General features: G+C 37.9%; 4 protein-coding genes across 6 annotated transcripts; all 4 read right to left on the bottom strand.

Moving 5' to 3' along the window:
• Nucleotides 1-340: 340 nt before the first annotated feature.
• Nucleotides 341-1,993, bottom strand: LOC103405543 (heavy metal-associated isoprenylated plant protein 28-like). Its single transcript, XM_008344556.4, has 3 exons — nucleotides 1,871-1,993; nucleotides 1,509-1,587; nucleotides 341-813 (listed from the first exon to the last, which is right to left on the bottom strand). Exons 1-3 carry the CDS (start codon nucleotides 1,874-1,876, stop codon nucleotides 458-460), a joined length of 441 nt encoding a protein of 146 aa, XP_008342778.1. The 5' UTR covers nucleotides 1,877-1,993; the 3' UTR covers nucleotides 341-457.
• Nucleotides 1,994-2,859: 866 nt separating this feature from the next.
• LOC103426099 (protein CONSERVED ONLY IN THE GREEN LINEAGE 160, chloroplastic-like) lies at nucleotides 2,860-7,734 on the bottom strand. Of its 3 annotated transcripts, none has more exons than XM_029108482.2 (10): nucleotides 6,997-7,734; nucleotides 6,098-6,147; nucleotides 5,927-6,008; nucleotides 5,737-5,832; nucleotides 5,481-5,561; nucleotides 5,280-5,371; nucleotides 4,356-4,448; nucleotides 3,819-3,887; nucleotides 3,344-3,545; nucleotides 2,860-3,016 (listed from the first exon to the last, which is right to left on the bottom strand). In XM_029108482.2, the coding sequence occupies exons 1-9, from the start codon at nucleotides 7,309-7,311 to the stop codon at nucleotides 3,413-3,415; spliced, it is 1,011 nt and encodes a 336-aa protein (XP_028964315.2). In that variant the 5' UTR covers nucleotides 7,312-7,734; the 3' UTR covers nucleotides 2,860-3,016; nucleotides 3,344-3,412. The 3 variants fall into 3 exon arrangements, with proteins under 3 accessions (XP_028964315.2, XP_028964316.2, XP_028964317.2); XM_029108483.2 differs by having other exon boundaries at nucleotides 3,352-3,545; nucleotides 6,997-7,528; XM_029108484.2 differs by having other exon boundaries at nucleotides 4,356-4,442; nucleotides 6,997-7,479.
• Nucleotides 7,735-8,856: 1,122 nt separating this feature from the next.
• On the bottom strand, nucleotides 8,857-14,945 carry LOC103432220 (phosphoenolpyruvate carboxylase). The gene is made up of 10 exons (XM_008370401.4): nucleotides 14,254-14,945; nucleotides 13,182-13,576; nucleotides 12,896-12,980; nucleotides 12,471-12,693; nucleotides 12,218-12,321; nucleotides 12,011-12,098; nucleotides 11,570-11,724; nucleotides 10,358-11,356; nucleotides 9,572-9,958; nucleotides 8,857-9,259 (listed from the first exon to the last, which is right to left on the bottom strand). Exons 1-10 carry the CDS (start codon nucleotides 14,419-14,421, stop codon nucleotides 8,960-8,962), a joined length of 2,904 nt encoding a protein of 967 aa, XP_008368623.3. The 5' UTR covers nucleotides 14,422-14,945; the 3' UTR covers nucleotides 8,857-8,959.
• Nucleotides 14,946-19,749: 4,804 nt separating this feature from the next.
• On the bottom strand, nucleotides 19,750-20,301 carry LOC139187886 (uncharacterized). Its single transcript, XM_070804500.1, has 2 exons — nucleotides 20,164-20,301; nucleotides 19,750-20,076 (listed from the first exon to the last, which is right to left on the bottom strand). Exons 1-2 carry the CDS (start codon nucleotides 20,299-20,301, stop codon nucleotides 19,750-19,752), a joined length of 465 nt encoding a protein of 154 aa, XP_070660601.1.
• Nucleotides 20,302-20,662: the final 361 nt, after the last annotated feature.

The following is a 20,662-nucleotide window of genomic DNA, read 5'->3' as shown; positions in this document are numbered from 1 at the left end:
GCGCAAGACACAGAAGTCAGCAGCGTGCCCAACACCACATCAACACATATTTTATTCCCCAGCTGAGCTCGGCCGACGAGTTGGCACGCCCCGTATTCAACCGAAGGACGTAGTTAGCTTATTAAGTACTCGGCTTGCGCGCCACATAGGCTAAGTAGTTTTTAGGATCAATAGTATAATAAGAAAAAAATGTATTAATATAATCACCATTTGACATTCGAAATAGTAATTATATTAAATACATGTAAGCATTATAGCCAAATCCTATATTTGAATATGATTTTCCTATTAATGCAATAATGATAAATATGAAAGAAAAACGACTTTAATAATTAATCTATTTCTTATAGAAGCAAACAAATTTATTGAAAGTATTTTATCATGAAATTTACTTGCAAGTAGCAGTCAGATATCCAAAAGGTAATTGTTTCCATTATATGAAAAAAGGAAGTTTATTTCACATCATAGAACAAGCATGAGGGTTCTCATCGCTAAAGGCCGCAGTGGTTTGATATCCATAAGAACTGGAATTTGCAGAATTCTGAGAATAATAAGCATGATAATTCGAAGGACCGTCGTAACCATGCTTGTAGTAGTTGTAAGATGAGGAAGGCTGAGGTGCAGAGCCATTACATTGTTGTTGACTGTAATATTGGTCTGTATCGAAGTTGTATTCTGAATCAAAAGGGGGTTGCTGCCACAGCTCAGCCCTCCGACCAGTCTTCCGGACTATCCTCAGAACCTTCTTCTGGTCAGCCCATCCAGTGATCGTCACCTTTTGCATGGCCATGTCTATGTCAACGTTGTCCACACCTATTGAAAATAATCGAGCATGCAAAACCTAGATAATTAAATAGCTAGCTAGGTAATAATTAAAACCAAAAGATAATAAATGTATAACAGCTTCCAATTTGAGAGAGAGAGGCGTTTCGCTCTTTCTTCCATGAACTTGTATATTTTTACGATTTACCCCCAAAACTTGTATTTTGGTTAATTTCTCCCATAAATAGCCAATTGCTTCATTTCTGTCATGTCTACCCTCATTCCATCAAATTTGTTTTGTTTCAAAAAATTATGAGGGAGGGGAAGCTACTCCATCTCAGGGTCAGGGTATACACCAAGAGAGATTGCCAGCAAGGTGACTCAAACCTAAGCCTTGGTCTAGCAAAGAAAACGATCTTTACCAAATCAACCAACCCTCGTTGGCCATTCCATAAAAAAATTTCTTAAAATGAATCAAATAAATTTCAAGAGATCAAAGTTAAACTAAGAAAGGAAATCGAAAAACATCTAATGACATGCATGTGACTTTTCAAGATTAAAAGCTCGATCGAATATGAGTAATTAAACATAGTGGTTGGAAATTGGTCGTTTATAATAGTTTAGGAAAAAAAATTAGCCAAAGTAAAAGTTTAGACAACAAATCGGAATTGAGGTACAAATTCACGGGAAATGAGAAAAATAGTCTGTTATTATTGTAGTCATGAAGTTGGTGGTAACAAATATACCTTTTAGCTTTTGCAGTGCATTTCTAACCTTGCTCTCACACCCCGGGCAATCGATGTGAACACTAATCTCTATCGTCGTCTGAGAAGCATCATATTATGAACATTAACTTACATATATCAGAACATATATAAAGTTCAATGTCAAGTAGTTGTCTGCTGGTGTTAATTACGAAATACAAAACCTTGGGAAATTGATTTGGGCAATTCAAACCTAAAGTTTTGATCACCTAACAGACTTAACGAAAAGAGAAATGCCTAAAAGTACGCATCAAAACACGCATACAAACAATGTATATTAGAACAGTAATATCACTTGTACCAAAAAGGAGAAATAAACACTGACAAGAGGTCGTCTTACGTACCGTCATTTTGCTCTTTCAAATGCTTGAACAAATCTCTATAAACTGTATGTGTGTGTGTGTGTGTATGATTATATTGACCGTACTATGAGTTTATATATGATTCCTCTTCCTCTTAATAATCGCATTATTATGGTCATAGTTTAAGATTTCGTGCACCGACTTTAACTTGCTTCTAAATAATGTCACATATGCAGGTTACAGATCAGATGGGAAAAACCATAACTTGAAGCAAGAAATTACTTTGCAACTATCGTACTTTTCAACCAATAGCAAGTAGCCACGTGTTGTATGGCATCAATATAGCACCCATCTAAAGCTACAAGGTTTCGAGAGGGCCATTGACTTTGTACTTAAAACACCTCAAGCATATATATATATTTGGATTAATACAACATGATCGATATATAGTTGACCGTTAAGAGTCGAAGAAAGGCACATGTATGCCGAACTAAAAGGCCGGATCGTGTTTTTGTACTTTCGATGCCGAACTAAGAGGCGGAGGGAAACGTAAATGACGCTTTATGCCACGAGTAACGGAAAGTAATCATACTTATATACTTTGATGTGAGTTTGATTCTCATTAATTCTCCTTCCTCCTTGGCAACTATTTAAGCAACTAAAGTGATCGATCTACTTAAAAAAAGTGGAGGGGAATAAATTGACCTACAACTCGTTATTTACGAGATTCATATTTATTATCTCACATTTACGAATGAATAAGAATAACACTAGACTGTAGCACAAGTGAGTGCTTAAGAATTAAGGACAACATAGAGTGATGTTACTTGGACCACCTCATTGCCCTTGTGCGTCCTAATGAAGCGTAGTCAAGAAACATTATCTATTATTTTTCCAGTATTTATTTCTCTAAATAGATGGAAATGGACTTGGATAAAGTTTAAACCAAAGTCGAGGCTTTTCGCGTGATTAGGATTTTAGCTCCAATGGTACAACATTTTCTGCACATTCGTCCAATAGAAACAAAAACAGAGGCAAAATCGTAGAGAATTGTATTATATTTCTTTCCTTTACAATATTCATATAATACATAAGAAAATCAACAGAAAAAATGAGTTAATAATTCCTTTTAATTCGCTGCGCATAGCTTCACTTCCAAGCAACTTGTCAACAAGTGCAACCGATTATCTGCAACCCATGAAAATAAACGACTAAACCGATAATAGATAGAGAAAGAAGAAAGTAAACTGTATAACTTGAAAATACGGTACCACCCCACCCAGCGTAATTCAAATGTAGTTGCTTTCAATTGATTTCAAGGGACTGGATTTGTTCAGTTGAGTAAAGTTTATCAATTATATGAGAATATCAAATAAATTGAAGAAAAATGTCCGATTCAAATCTCAAATTTTGCAGCATAGTTTCATATAAACCAGTTTAGTATCGTTTCGTTATATTTCAATCAAAAGATAAAGTATGCTGACTAACTGGAGAAAATTGAAATTCAAAACAAACCTCTGCACCTGCTGCATCACAACCATCACCCGAATCCTCTGCTGATTTGTGAAGAGGTCTATCTTAAACTTATGTCTCTTTCTCAACTGCAGGAAGTGCTTCCTCAATAGCTTGGATAAAAGTAGCAACCTTGTATGTGAAGAATCCCACCAGCATTGGTATCAATTCCAGGTGCATAAACCCATATTGTGGAACGACGATCCTGCACCCAAACTCAACCTTGTTAGGCAAAGAAAAATGGTGATGAATTGAATATGTTGTTTTCAGCCACATCCCCAGAATCCATATCCACAATGACCCGCAAATCGCATAATCGTGAATAGTTATTTGATATTTATTTGACCGTACACTTATTCATATAAGATTGAAAAGTATTTGAAAAGAACTTTCAGAAATCATCTGTAGAAGTATCGATCAACACAAGAAAACGAGTACTGTTACATTCCAAGAGGGACATGTAAGTGCAGATACTTACCCATTCCATCTGTTAAATATCATGACTAATACAACAGGAACCAATAGCCTGGGTTGCCCAATCGCTCCCCTGCATTAAGATTACAAAATGTTAAATGACATTATTTCCTTTTTCTTTTAAAACAGCATACGTAAGCATATACAGTATCTTGATGTGGGTGGCCCATAATGTCACAACCTCTAGTTAGCCTCCCACATTCTATATCCTTCAGACTGCTCTGAACTGACACACCAATTTTTCAACCGATATTTACGAATATGTAAGGATAATTCACTTGATCAACATGCAGTGTGAATTTAGAACTAAAGATTGAAAGTTTAAGAAAACGATTCGTATTTTGTAAGTTGTAAGCTCATAACAAATCAGGGAAACTAGCTAGTTGTTATTCAGTGTGTGAATTTTCCATACATCTTGATGTATGTGTGTATGTATTCAAAGAAAATAATAAATAGCATATCAAACCCCTCGTCAATATGTGCTCTGTACAAAACAAACAGCTGACGCATTTACATCAGGCAATAGTAATTTGTTACATACTTGAGAAGTCCCCTTGCTCCATCTGCCATGGAATCCACGCTACTCCCCAGCATACGCATGTAAACTATAGAACCAAGCAACCCAACACTGTAGCTGAATTTATATGAGATTTATGAGGATCAAATGCCATGAATAAATTATAGTGTGTACAAAATTAATATAGAACTCCATCAGATGTCCTGAGACAGTAAATGTCGAAACAACTACCCTTCACTAGTGAATTTCCCTAGAATTAACAAGGTAAGTACCATTACCAGACCGACACTTGGTTGCATACTCATAAATGAAATAGGCAGGAAAATCCTCACAAATAAACAGGCAGGAGATATTCCACTGCTTGAACAAAGGAGAAGTATGGACTCATATTGTACCTTACAAATGCTCAAAAGCTTAAGCATCATTGTCATCACTTATCCAGTTATCCTAAAGGTGAAATCATGGAGTTTCTTTTAATGCACTTTAGCATCCAATTAAGTATGCAACATGCAAGTAAATCTAATACGCTTAACCCATATGTACCATCTCAAATGTCAATTGACAAAATTCCCTCGTGAAAATTTATTTTACACTACATAATTTGTTGGATTTGGCATTAAATCATAGGTTGCCTAGTGCCTATATATAATATAAATGTAGTTTATAACATAATTAAGGTTAGATATTACTTTATCGTAAAACTTTTGTAAACATAGGTTGCCTAGTGCCTACATACAATATAAATGTAGAACTGCCATAAAAGCTTTTAGGGGACAGAGAAGAAAAGAAAAGAACAAAGCACATAGAAGAAGATTTTCTCAAAGTTTAAGACGTTCCCCACGGAGTTCACTAATTTTCTTGCAACAAGGGAAAATATGACAAATGAGATGTGGGGTGGCACGACCTTAGATTTTAGATAAAAACAAATAGAACCTCAAATGTTCATACCTAGCTGTAATTTCAGGGGAATATGAAACATAGGCTGAGACTAATCCAACACCGCCTATACCCAGTGTAAGGAATTGCAACCTTTTCTTTAACTGCAATAGGAAAATGAATGTCATCCATTTTTAATTCTAGTAGAACCACGAGAGCATGTATCTAAACAATGAGATGAAAATATGGTAGACTGGTAGTGTAGATAAGTACCCTAAAATACTGCTTCCTATACTGCTCAGCTACTACTTTTGGGTCCTCCCGAGAACGCCTTAATTCCCGAAACATCACTTCCTGCAGGTTAGATCTAAGTGAGAAGCACAGAAAGAAGAAGCACCATTCAAAGTAACATTTGGTTGAAAGTATGTGAAGTGGAGTTTGCATATATAAGCTGAAAAGTCCATGACAAAGATAACCAAGTGGGTGGAAATCAAAGTGACATCTAGTTACTGAGGAACATCTGACTTACACTGCCTCCAGTTGCAGCCTTAGTTGCTCTATCCCACTTATCTTGTTCACGCCGTGTTGGTGCCAATTTCCATTTGATAGCAGTACCGCTGGCACTCTGACAATCATTACATTTTGGAAAATGAAAATCATAAATGAAAACTACCCTGAATTAAAGTACTAGGATTGAAAACTACAGAGGTTTATCATACTTTAGCCGGAGCCTCAACTTGCGGTTCCAACTTGGGCTGGGCAGGAGCAGCAGTGAGTTGTTTGCTCAAATCAACATCTAAACTGTGTGCCAACAATTCAATCAAGCTTTAAAACAATTTTTTGTTTGAGGAAATATAAAGAATTAAACCTACTAGTGAGAAGTTACAAACCTGTCAAGGCTCATGACTCTATTTATGCTGAGAAACCCGGAAGGCTTCTCCTGTTTACATGACAAAACACGCTTCATCACACAACAAAACCACAGAAAACATTCACAAATAAAAGGTCCACATGACTTTCACCAAAACTCTCTTTTGATTAAAAATCTTGTTCGAGGAATCAAGATGGCTAATAATGCAGTGACTCCTTTTCTTTCTTTCCTTCTAGCTATTCATTAACCAAAACGGAACCCAACCCAACTTCTAAGTAACAACAAGGACGCCAAACTGCCAAACCAACGAAGGCTCGTCTAATTGATTACCGGTTAGTTAATGAAAACTTGTTTGGTAACTACTTTAAGTTAAAAAAGCAGCTCAAAAAATCAAAATTGAAATAAAAATGATTAAAAACAAGGGAGTGGGGCTAAAATAAAGCAACATGAATCATGCACTACTAAAGAACATGGAGTGAGATAATAGGACTGGGAGTCCAAGCTTTTTATGCCTATAAAAGGCCTAGAATCCCATCAGAACGGGGGGAAAAAGATGGAGAAAAGAGAGGCATAAGATCGTTCTATATTTTAAGCATTCTGGACAAATAAAGACTTGAGCATCGGAGTGTTTTCTTGCAGGTCCCCTCCTTCCTCATTGATGGCGAGCGAAGATGGTGGTGTTGTGGGCTTCTCAACATGGTTACAAGATTTACTTGTTGGAGGATTAGAGGAACCAAATTTTTCTGCTCCAACACCATTACTCTCCAACGACTCAAACAATCAACATTTACTATCTAATCAAATTACCCAATTAAACCACCAAATCAATGAATCACAAAATAAACACTAAAATGTGAGAAACCCAGAAAATAAATTAATCAAGTGATGAAAAGGAAAAGATTAGAAATAAGTTGGAACCTTGACAGGAGTGGATTGAATGGAAGAATTGGGTTCCTGAATGAGTTTTTTCATGCGGTCCATGAATTCTCTGTTCCAAATGAAATCGTCAGAGGTGAGAGGGTCATCCTCGCCGCCCCAGTACTTGCGGAGCTTGGTGGTGGTCGGAGGTCCGCCGTAATCGCCGGGAGCGACCCCGGTGGACCATTTCATAGGCTTCTTCTTGGGCAATAGGATCTTGGTCTGCCTCGGGTCGGGTACGGATGGAGTTGCTGAGTCTGGGGAGATGGGTGTGGCTGTGGACGTCACTGAGAGATAAGAGTTGAGAATCGCCATTGCTGTTTGTTGTTGATAACGAATCAACGAGATACTCTCCTGCTACTAGCTCAGACCAACTAGAATGCAAAATAAATTCTTGCCCTATTTACTAATTTCATAATCTCAACCGTTTAATTTTTTGGATTATATCTAAAAAATTATAAACGTTTAAAATGATAAACAAGAATAACAATTCCGTCTCAATTAAGGGCTCACTGTAGATTGCAAGATGAATGAGATAATATCATTTGACCAAAAAAAGATATATTGTTATCGCACTTAATTTTTTTCAGCTTAATGTGGAGACGAGTCTCACATTTAATGTTTTATTCACAAAATTCAAATATAAGATTTCTCATTTAAAAATAAATCTAACCTATTTCGATTTAGAAATAAATAAATCTTCCATATGATTATAAAATTTTCAAAACATGAATCAATATGTTCTTAAAAAAAAAAAAAATATATATATATATATATATACACACACACACTCCAAATGGATCGGGTTCGGGTTAAAGGTTAAAATTTCTGCAAACCTCGTTCCCATTTTTTTGTCCTTCAAACCGGACCTAAACTCGTGAAAATTGCCGTCAGTAGTCGTCATGCACAAAAATAGAAATGGTGAAAATTATTGATTTTATTTTTTTTAATTTTCCATGAATGTGTGTGGTGGTGAATGGTGATCGTGTGCAAGTAAGTTTTGGACGACTGTACCGTCTTAGACCTAGTTTGGGAGTGAGGTGCTTAAAAAAAAAGCACCTATGAAAAAAAGCTGTGAGGATTTTAGGTGTTTGGTAAACTGAAAAAAATGGCTTATTTTGGAAGCTGATGTGAGAATAAGCTGAAATCAAAGGAAAAAGCTGAAGCTGCTATTTGCAGCTTTGGAAAACTAGCTTTTTTTCAAAGCACATGGAGCTACAGTGCTCCTTTAATGAAAAGACCCACTATCAGACTGTTTTTTTTTCCAAAAGCACTTTTACAAAAAAGTTTACCAAACGCTCTGTTGCTTTATTTCACAGCCGCTTATTCTCACAGCAGCTTTTTTTCAAAGCACAGCAATACCAAACCAGCCCTTACTCACATATCACAAATATCTTTGTTTGGTATGAATGTAAAAGGTTAAAAGTATCTGCACTGGCATGTTCCTTAAATCAATTTCAATTTTCTTCTTTGGTACGTTATACGACTTTGGATGAAAACTACTTTATGACTCGAGAACCTCAAACTCTTGTAAAATCCCACGACGTGGAAAAGTCGTTGACAAGGAATCAAGACAAACCAACACCAAAAAGCTAAAGATAACACCAACACGACAATGATGGCGGGGGTTCGACTCTGAAAAGCCGCTGAACGGAAGAGATGTAGCCTGATCCCCATCCGCCGACGGAGCTAAAGTTTTCTTCTTTGTCTGCAGCTCGGGTTTTAGATTATACGTAGTCATGCCAACACATGCATCCACGACAGAATTCCAAAACCACTCTCTTTCGAGAAACGGCCAGACGTAAACCTTGAGCATAGAATTTCCACAACAAGAAAAGCCGTCGAGAATGCAAATTCTGGTTCACACAAGCCAAAATTATCGTTTTATTAAACTTATTACACAAGTTTTTCTTAGATGGAGGTTTGGAGCACTTAAAAAGCCGACACACAAGATACTTGAGCTTCAACCGGTGTTCTGCATGCCAGCAGCAATACCCTTCATGGTCAGAATAAGCGTGTCCTCTAGACCAGGAGCATACTCGCTCGTTGGATTGAGTTTCACAAGCTCCGCTGCCGGCTTGCTTGTTGTTTCCATGTACTCCTTTGACAAGTGTGGCCTTACTTTAACATGGTAGTTTGGATCACGAATCTGCTTCAGTGTATAGGCTTGGCACACGTTAAGTGTCGTGATATATGAATCACGAAGGAGGAGTCGCTGCCTCAAGTAAGGATCTCCTTCCAGAAGAGCCCTATGTCCAGCAACCTACAAAATTAACACAAAATGGGATTAGCTCCTCAAAATATTTGTAATAGCACCACTTAGGACTTATAGAGCACTTCACATAGTTCGCCATTACATATAGGACCGCAATCCAGATTAAAATTAGCCTCATAGAAGTGCTCTTATCGTTTTACCATCAAAGTCTCACAAGAAAGAATACAAGTAACAAACCGCATATGAAGATAATTTACATATCTATGTGAAAGAGAATCGTTAAGTTTCCATCTTTAGCAATGTTAAGTATTAAGGTCTGCCTAAACTGTCTTTGTGTCAGTAATTTATGTGATGTGTTACCTGGAGGACGAGGCGCTTAGTTTCCTCATAGTTGGACCTCAATCGGTCACCAAATGACCATAGGTCTTCTGACACAAGAAGCTTGTCATAGAGAGATGCAATACCCGGATCGCCCTTGGCAAACACCATCTCAATTAAATCAATTGTGACTCTGAAAAAAGGCCAGTGGTTATACATCTCCTGGAGCATTTGAAGATTCTTTGCATCCTTCTCAATAGCATGCTTAAATGCTGCCCCGAAGCCAAGCCACACTGGTAAGTGAAATCTTGTCTGGGTCCAAGCAAAGATCCATGGGATTGCACGAAGTGATTCAATGCCTCCGCTGGGCTTTCGTTTTGAAGGACGACTCCCAATGTTCATTCGACCATACTCCAACTCCGGTGTTGCCTGCATTATCCAAGAGAATATTACATTTGTGAGTTTATTAGCATTTTCATATTTCTTGGCAAACTATTACAGAACAATCATCAGCTAATTCAGTGACGTGATCAAGGATACAAGGGAGCTTCATAAGAAAATAATCGGGCAAATTTCATTTTATGGTAGGCAAAGCAGAGGAAGAACAGAACTATGATTCCCGTAACTCATAATTTTAACATCTGAGTCAGAAAAACAGGAGAAACCATAAATTGTTTTTAAGGATACATATTATTTAAATGATTAGTTTATATACATGCATAATTTTTTGAACATAAAATATACATGCATAATTGCATATACATATAATACATAGATATATAGATAGAGATTCAAAGAACGATCATGTTGGATAAATAGGATACTTACGAGGCGAAAGTATTCCACAAAACGGGGCTCCTGGAAAACTATTGAACGATATTCCTTTGTTGCAATGACGGCCATTTCATCCATGAGTGCACGCCATTCTGGCTTTGGGGAGACTGGAGGATGCATTCCATGCTCAAGTGTAGCTGCTGTGAAACGCTGGAGTGTTCTAAAGCACAAGTGTTCCTCCCCAAATGATTGTTCAATAACTTCACCTTGAACTGTAACACGAAGTGAACCATGAATAGTGTCGGGTGGCTGAGACAATATAGCAAGATGGGTGGGGCCCCCTCCTCTTCCAACTGTTCCACCTCGACCATGAAACATCGTAAGCTTAACCCCAAATTGTTTTGCAACCTTTATGAGCTCTTCCTGAGCCTTGTATAACTGCCATGCTGCAGATAAACGACCAGCATCCTTCCCGGAATCTGAGTACCCTATCATTACTTCTTGCTTCCCATTGATCTGGTTTTTGTACCAGTCTATTGAAAAGAGACGAGCCACAGCAGCAGGAGCAGCCTCAAGATCAGCAAGCTTCTCAAACAATGGAACAACCCTCAGTGGCTTCTTCACACCACATTCACGTTGTAAAAGCTCAACAGCGAGAACATCAGATGGGGCTGTTGCCATTGATATAATATAAGCACCAAAATTGTCTGAGGGAAGTTCTGAAATGACATGGAACGTTTCCAGCACATCAGCAATTTCTTCAGTCTTGGGAACATCACGGCCAAAAAGGGGGCGCTTGCCATGAAGCTCAGACAAGAGCCATTCTTGCCGACGCTCCTCAGACCATTCTCGATAAGACCCTATCTCCAGGTGCTTTGTTATAGCATTGATGACATCAGTGTGCCTGTCTGATTCTTGTCGTATGTCTAGTCTCACAAGAGACAGCCCAAAAGTAGAAACTTGTCGTAAGAAATCAAGAAGGCTTCCATCAGCAATTACTCGATCGCCACAGGAGCAGAGTGACCGGTAACAAAGTTCGAGAGGCTCCAGAAACTACAAGGGAGCAAAAAGACAGACAATAAATGTTGCATGAGTATGAAGGTTGAGCCAAGTTCAAACACAATTTGTGTACGGAACATCTTTTGTAAATTTATTGAAAGAATACCCGAAGTTTAAAGCTCAGCTTATCTTAGAATTTGGTACTTTGAAAATTCAATCTTTTACAACTTCACAGCGAAACTCATAAATCTTGTGGTTACGAGATACCTGTTCAACATTGGTAAACGTTGTATCCTCATGAATGTCAGAGACTCCATTGGCTAATAACTGGCGAGCACGTTCACGCGTATTGTAAAGCTTGTCTCTTACATCACCAAGAATAACACGATAAGGCTCATTTGGAGGAATTTTTTTCCAAAACTCTGCATCCAAAAAGGAATAATTAAAAAACAAACTTACAAAATCCCTTAAAATTTATCTTCAAACTTGAATTTAACAAATAATAGAAACTCAAATAAAAAAAACTAGGAGATTTATCTACCAATGTCAATGGTTGGGCATGTCCAAAAACACAACTTCCTTTTTCAAGAATTAAAGATAGAGAACAACTAAGAAATATCATAGAAAGCCAAAGATTTGAAGTTTTGATGGATGATATTCAAATAGTTTGAAGGATGATAAAAACATGAATTCATCTGAATTGCATACCTATGTACTGTTTTGCATCCTTCTTTGAAGACCTATGAAGTTCATCAGCACGAGTGCGAAGCTCATCATTGCATCGCCACATAGATAACTGTGGGTAAAAATGGTAATAACAAATACATTATGGAAAGAAAAAAGAAAAAGAAAAAGAAAAAGAAAAAGTCAATATAAAAAAATGTAATTAAGTAGAAGTAATGATTCTTTTGACACCTCAAACATAAGATCCTCTATCTGGGAGAAGTATAAGTTAGCAGCCATCATTCTAGCCAATAAGCATACATCCCGAGTAACTTCAGGAGTGACCCTAGGGTTTCCTGCAGCCCATATTAAGCAGATTTAAGCTACAGAATCAGCAAAATAATTTTAAGGAATTTTTAAAGGGAGAGAGATGCCATAGTGAAAGAAAAAAAGCACTGCATAAGGAAAAACTAACTCATCCAATAATAGCGTGAGATGAACATACCATCACGATCCCCACCCATCCAAGAAGAAAACTGAATGAGAGGGGCATTGTAAGGAACACGTTCGTTTATCCCTATGTTCTTCAAAGCAGTGTCAACACGACGTAAGAATTTTGGTACACCTTTCCAAATTGTCTCATGGAAGTAGCTCATTCCTGCCCTCATCTCATCTTGAGGGGTTGGAGGAGTCCTTCGGATTTCATCTGTACGAAATGCAGCTTGAATCTACATGAAAAGAAAAGGTAAATTACTTAAACTGAATATTCAAGCTTTTGAGAGAGAGGTATTGGAATCTGGGTGCATCTGCGTTGGTATTTTTCAGCAAATTTAAGGAAGCCAATTGCCTAATTCAGAGAAAATGATATTTGAAATTCTAGTTTGGCCTATAATATCAAGGAATTCTATTCCATCATTGGTGTCTACATACCTCCCTTTGTAAAGCCTCATCGAGTTCCTGCTTATCATCAGGCGTAATGTCCTTAGCATACAACTGCGTCAAACAATTTCTTACCCTGAAAAGGTCAAAATTACACAATGTCAACTAAAAAAATAATAAACCATAAAACTGTTGCACCTATAGAATATAACATGTCAACTCCCACACATGAATTTCTTCTAGAAGTGCAAAGTGAGGTCGGATAATAAACACATCCTGAGCAAGTTGCTTAACCAGCAGGCTTTCGCAATTTGTCAAACATAACTGCAGAGCTAACCTTGCATGCTTTTGAAGCAAAGACCTGCGAACAGACTGAGTAGGATGTGCAGTCAGAACTAAATCTACAGTCTGGTTCTTCAAGGCATCAAAAACTTCTTCTGGGGACTTTTTCAGGTCCCCCACAAGCCTCTTGAGAGTCTCTTCAATGTCTGACTCCGTAGTAGCCGACGCCTCATCAGCAAAATCTCCCTTCTTCTTCAACTTGATCCTCCTCCGGTACGCAATCTGAACTTCCTCGGCCAAATTTGCCAAGTTAAGCATGTGAGAAAAGGATTTAGCAATGACAATGGAGTCCCCGGGATCCAAACTCGTTAGCATTTTCCCGAGTTCCTCCAACTTTTGAGGGTCCTGCTTTCTTTCATATTCCGCGGAAAGCTCATAACAATCTTGCACCTAGTCCAAATAAGTTTACAAAAGTCAATAATTTGCTCGTTTATCATCACATTCTCTCATGCGAGAAGTGCCCCAATCATCTAAAACTAAGAACCTTTTGAGTGAAAATTCACATGTTAAAAACTAAATAATTATTTTTCTCTGTCAGTAAAGATTAAACCAAAACCCTATCAATTTTTTTTTTTTTGAACAAAAACCCCATCAATTTTTTTTTATTAAACAAACGATATTATCTAAACTAGGGGGTGGGGTAATGGGTTAAGCATCACAATTGACTAGCATAATGTGGTTGAAATTCGTCTTTTGCAAGAATCGAATCTAAAATCTCTTACTTTTAAATGACGAGAAAAAACAGTAGTATTAAGTAGTAAACCGTCATCAATTTTATGACGGCTAAAGGAGTGAAAAGTCAGAAATTTTATTCTATTTTAATTAAAAATACACTAAAATAAAAATGTCAAATATTCCCAAACAGGCATTATAAAACAAAGCGATAATACCAAGGTATGCACCAGATAAACAAAAACACGCATAATAATAACCACGAAAAATGGAAGCAACCAGAACCAGATCAAAACTACAATGGGTTATCCATAAAATTTGCTAAAATGTAATCAAAATATTAAAAATAAGTTGATTAATAATTTAAAAAATAAATAAATAAAAGTAGAATATACCGTTTCTCTGAGACTCTCTCCATGTAAATCCTGAAGAATATCAAGGAAGCGATCCAACAGCAGAGCATCGTACTCAACCAGTTTGTCATCCTCAGAGACCTTCCCAGGTGCCAAAAGCCTCAGCTGGGCGTCAATTGAAGCCATCTTCTCCAAGTTCCTTGCAGCCATGGTCGTCTTCTCTCTCTCTCTCTTAGTTTCTGGGTTGCTCTCTCTCTCAGTTTCTGGGTTGCTCTCTCTCTTAAGTTTCTGGGTCTCTCTCTCAGTTTCCGGGTTGCTCTCTTTCTCTCTAAGTTTATGGGTAGTTCTCTTCTGTGGCGTTTTAAGCAGCAGAGATATGCATGGTATTTTTTATTGAAAACAAGCGAATCCGAACGGGAAATGAGTGGAATAAATTGAGTTTCAGAGGGACTATAAACCCAATTGAAGTAGGACACAAACTCTATTAAATCTTCTTCCTTTTTTGGTATTTTTTTAAAGAAAATTATAAAAAATAAAAAAGATGAAGAAAGAGTGGGAAGCAAAGCGAATCCCGTGTGACCCAGATGAAGAAAAAGGGCGGGGAGTTTCCAGAAAAACGGGTAGCTTATGATCCGGGCACGAGAAAGTGGCAGTAGAAGAAAAAGCAAAAATGCAGAGTATTTTAGAAGGTGGAGGAGGGTTTAATCACGGAACGGTCCGACAAGTACATTTCTGTTGTTGGTTTGGTTTTTAGGAACTTTAACGAAACCACCTGGTACTGTTCACTTTAACGAAAAATCATATTTTTACACTAAAAAGTCAATCTTGGTACTATTCACTTTCCCCTTTATTTTGTCCTTATCATTCAAACTCAAAGTTTTCAAGCCCTTTTCATTAGTTTTCTTTTTTTTTTTGTTTTTTTTTGTCGAATTGCTGTTGGGTTTTTTATCGGAACTTTAATGAAAAACTTCCGGTACTGTTTATTTTAACGAAAAATTATATTTTTACACTAAAAAGTCAATCATGTTACTATTCACTTTACCCTTTATTTTGTCTTTATCATTAAAACTCAAAGTTTTCAAGCCATTTTCATTAGTTTTTTTTTTTTTCATTCATATAAATATAGGATAATGTATGTGACTTGTTGTAGCCTATTTTATCTGACAAGAGGAAAGAGGCCGACGGCAAAGGAACAGAGTGAGGAAATATGCCTTTATTTATAGTAATAAGAGGGAGAATAAATCCTTCATTCCCAAAGAATACAAGTCCATTAAGATCAAGCAAGTATACTTTAGGATACTCCCCCTGAGTTTGACACAATTCCAAACAGAACTAACAATGTTACAACTTAGAAAGTTTATGCATACCAATTCCTTGAACAAGTTTCTAAAACATCGCCTTCGGCAGTGATTTAATGAAGAGGTTGGCAAATTGTCTTGTGAACAGATTTGCATGACTTCAATCTTCTGATGCTCTTGTTGTTAATGTGAGAAAAAGAACTTCGGTGCAATGTACTTGGTGTTGTCTCCTTTGATGTAACCCTTCTTGAGCTGTTCCATGCATGTCGCGTTGTCTTCATAGACCATCTTCGGGACATCCACGATGGGGTAAAGATCGTAGGAGCTTCGAATATGGCGCACAACTGCTCTCAACCAAAAACATTCCCGAGTTGCTTCATGTAAGGCGAGAATTTTAGCATGGTTAGACGAAGTGACAACTAAGGTCTGTTTAGTTGACCTCCAAGAGATTGCGGTGCCTCCAACGATAAAGACATAACCCATTTGAGAATGCACCTTGTACAAATCAGATAAGTATCCTACGTCGGCATAACCAACAAAGCGAGAATTAACTAGAGAAGCAGGGGTTACGACATCACTCAAGGATCTGTAGGGATAAAACAAGCCCAAATCCGTAGTACCCTTAAGGTAACGAAAAATGTTTTTAACACCAGTCCAATGTCTGTGTGTTGGTGCATTATTGTATCTTGCCAAAAGATTAACATCGAAGGAGATGTCGGGTCTAGTGCATTGAGCTAAGTACAATAAAGTGCATATTGCACTTAGATAAGGAACTACAGGCTCCAAAATCTCTTCATCATCCTCCTTCGAACGGAAGGGATCTCGTTTTGCATCTAGTGATCGAACGACCATAGGAGTATTTGAAGGCTTAGCTTTATCCTTGTTAAAGCGGCACAACACCTTATGGGTGTAGTTTATTTGATGACTAGGATTGCATCCAAACAGTGCTCTATCCCGAGACCAAGATAGTATCGAGCCTTTCCTAGATCTTTCATCTCAAATTCTAAATGAGGTTCATGTCATTAACATATACTACAACTATCGAAAAACCGGAATGTGACTTCTTAATGAATACACATGGGCATAGTTCATTGTTCATATATCCCTGACTAGTCAAATACTCACTCAGACGGTTATACCACATTTTTTCAGATTGCTTTAAACTGTAAAGTGAATGCCTCAACCGAATTGAGAGCGTGTTCTGGGGTTTAAAAAAATTTGATCCTGTAAATGTAAGTCCTTCAGGAACTTTTATATAAATTTTCGTATCAAGTTTCCCATGGAGATATGTAGTTACTAAGTCTATCAGTTGCATACTCAGTTTTTCGGAAACTACCAAACTGATAAGGTAGCGAAAAGTAATCACATCCATAACGGGTGAATAAGTTTCATCATAGTCAATCCCGGGGTGTTGTGAGAAGCCTTGCGTGACAAGATGAGCTTTGTAATGTACAATTTCGTTCTTCTCATTACGCTTCCGAACGAAAACCCACTTGTAGCTAACGGGCTTCACATGTGGAGGAGTAGGAACTACAGGTCTAAACACCATACATTTCACAAGCGAATCAAGTTCGACTTGGATTGCTTATTTCCAGTTTGACCAATCGGTTCTACATCGACATTCATCAACAGAACGGGGTTCAATGTCATCACTCAATATGATCTCAGTTGCTACTGCATCGTCGAAGATCATCTCATTTTTACACCACACATCATCTAAGCTAGCATAATAGACTGAAATCTCATGATTCTCGGGAGGAGGATTCCTCTCTTCAAGGATGCTTCTGTAATCTAGAATTTCCTCATAAGTTGGATAAAATGAGTAAGCGACAGTCGGATTCACGGTAGGCTCTTCAGAAGCCTGTGCCGTAGGTTTCTTCTTCTGAGGGTGTGAATCCTTTGAACCAAGAGGTCTGCCTTGCTTATGTGTAGGGGCAAATGATTGGCTAGCCGCTAATGCACATAGATCACTAAAGTTGGTGTCTCGGGCCTCTAGGAGGGAAGTTTGTTGTACACTTGGTAAATCCATCTTTGCAGGCACATTCACAACTAAAATATGTGATATTGTCACTCGTCCTAGATCGGTGAAAGCATCTGGCATGCTCTGAGCTATGCTCTGGAGATCTAACATGCGCTGCATTTCAGTTTCAGACTGAGTGGTCCGGGGATCTATATGAGACAAAACGGGAGTCGTCCACGATAATTCGTGTCATTCTTATCTTCCTCTAACGATGGGAAGACTGTCTCGTAGAAGTGACAATCCGCAAAATGAATGGTAAACAGATCACTTGTCAAGGGTTCTAAGTAACAAATAATCGAAGGAGGATCATATCCGACATAGATTCCCATCATTCACTGAGGCCCTATTTTTGTACGCAAGGGCGGCGAAATCAGGACATAGACCGCACAACCAAAAACGCGCAGATGCGATATGTCGGGTTCGTATCTGGTAACCAACTAAATGGCGCTATATGGTTAGGTCGCAACAGGCTTCAGGCAGACCAACATGGCTACGTGCAATATTACATGACCCTAAGCAACGATCAGGAGCTTGGTACGTATGATCAACGATTGAGTAATCATTTGTAAGCACTTAATGAATGCCTCTACCAGGCTGTTATGGGTATGAACATGGTGTACTAGATGTTCAACTTCAACCCTAACGGACATGCAATAATCATTAAAAGTTTTAGATGTGAATTCTTTAGCATTATCCAAACGAATAGATTTGATCGGATAATCAGGGTGGTGAGCCCTGAGCTTGATAACTTGAGCCAACAGTTTAGATAATGCAGTGTTCCTTGTGGACAACAAGCGCATGTGTGACCAACGTGTGGAAGCGTCAACCAAAACCATAAAATATCTAAATGGTCCGCATAGAGGGTGAATCGGTCCACAAATGTCCCCTTAAATCTTTTGTAGAAAAATAGGAGGATTCGAACAAATCTTGTCATAAGAAGGCTTAGTAATAAGGTTTCCCATATAACATGTTTGACATGCGATTCCTAGAATCAAACCTAAACTTCAGGTTAGTGGATGCCTGTGTGATGATTTGAGGATACGGTGCATCGCTATTCGTCCAGGATGTCCCAAACGATCATGCCAAAATGTAATTTCGTGCGTTGTCCCAGAGGTAGGGCCAGCCACATAGTGGCTTTCTATGGAGCGTATAGTCGTAGTATACAGACCACTCGAGATACGCTCCATCTTTTCTAGAATACGCTTCTGGCTATATTCATAGGAAGTTATGCAAAGAAATTCCACTCTGTTTTCTACGTGGGTTTCAGCATGGTAATTGTTATCTTTAATGTCCTTAAAGCTCAACAACGTTCTTTCGGAACGTGGAGAATAAATTGCCTCATTAATGGTCACAATTGTACCATTGGACAACATTATACGTGCCTTACCGTATCATTCGATCATGTTGGATGGACCTGAAAGGGTTGTCAGAGGTGCATTCTTAGGTACAAAGTTAATGAAATAGTTACGTTCACGCAAAACGGTGTGCGTGGTTGCACTATCTGCCAAACAACTAACTTCCTCACTAGTTATACCTAGAATGAAAATTAATTTGAATTGGTCACATGCATAAAAGTTCTTAAAACAAATATCCATTCAAAATAATTTAAGTATTCAAGGATGAAAATTAATTAAAACTAAATATCCAAAAAATAAATCACCAACAAATAATCCAAACATAAAGGAAAATTGTTCAAAATTAAGCAAAAAACATAAGGTGGGGTTCGGCCACTACTATGGAATTCGGCCCCATGGTCTTATTTCAACTAAAAAAATAGTTTATGTCTAAGATTGTAATCTTCCACAGATGTGGTATCTTTCTGAACGTTAGAAACCTCCATTTTGGTACTTTCCGGTTTGTCCACTTGCATATAGTTTGACTCAAACTTCTTACGATAAGAATGATATTCAGCTATAACTTTCTTGGGAGCTCGGCAAACACGAGACCAATGGTGATTTGAACCACAACGATAACACATGTTCGCATCCATGGTTTTAGGTGCTTTGCCCTTATTCTTGAAGTTTGGGGCCTTGAAAGCGAGGTTAGGGAGCTTCGGGGCTTTATTTCCTCCCTTAGATGGGCCTTGACTCTGTTGACCATGACAAGGTGGTTTTTGGCTGCCCCTACCATGCCTTTTTTGGCGTTTTGGGCGTTGGTTCATGCTATAATATGCTTCAAGCACATCAGTCGTCCCAGTAGGTCGAGCTTGATGATTCTTCATTAACAACTGATTATGCTTTTAGCGAGAAGTAAAACAGAGATTAAATCCGAGAACTTAGTGAACTTTTGAGCTCTGTATTGTTGTTGCAGGACAATATTAGTAGCAAAGAAGGTCGAATACGTTTTCTCTAGGAGATCCTCTTCGGTCAAAGTTTCGTTAAAAATCTTGAGAAGTGATTGGATTCGACAAACTTTAGAATTATTTTCATTCACAGACTTAAAGTCTTGGAAGCGCAAATGCTGCCAGTCATATCCTGCTTTAGGCAAGATGATGTCATTTTGGTGATCAAAACGATCCGCCAAAGTGACCCATAGTGCTTGTGGATCCTCCTCAGCAAGATATTCAGTTTGCAATGTGTCATGAATATGTATTCAGATGAAGATCATAGCAGTGGCTTTCTCAGCTTCGCCAACAGGGTTGTCCATCTCATCTTCAATGGTGGGACGCAAATTCTTAGTAGTGAAGTGGAGCTTCACATCTTGGACCCACTTGAGGTAGTTCATTCCAGAAACCTCCAAAGTGGTGAAGTTGAGTTTATTCAAATTCGACATGTTCCTATCACAAAATAAAGGACAAGATGTGGTTATTTTAATGGAGAAACAAAATCAATCCATTCATATAAGAGTAGAACATTCAGGTTCTAATAGACATGTATTGGTTAAAATTCACATGAACAAGCTTCGAGTTTTCATGGGTGATGTTTTTAAGGAAAACTTCAGGTTTTCAAACAAGGCATGTTTCTAGAAACTTCAGGTTTCGAAATGATTATGAACTTCAAGTTCATATATTCTTACAGACAAACACAAATATATACACAAAAAAATGCAACAAGAAAATATGTAAATAGAACTTCAGGTATATAATTATAATTGAATTAATTATTTGGACTTCGGGGCAAAATTAAAGTGTGGG

The sequence above is a fragment of the Malus domestica genome, chromosome 09 (genome assembly GCF_042453785.1).
Source record: "Malus domestica chromosome 09, GDT2T_hap1".
NCBI classification, from domain to species: domain Eukaryota; kingdom Viridiplantae; phylum Streptophyta; class Magnoliopsida; order Rosales; family Rosaceae; genus Malus; species Malus domestica.
This window is presented reverse-complemented; position numbering and strand designations above follow the sequence as displayed.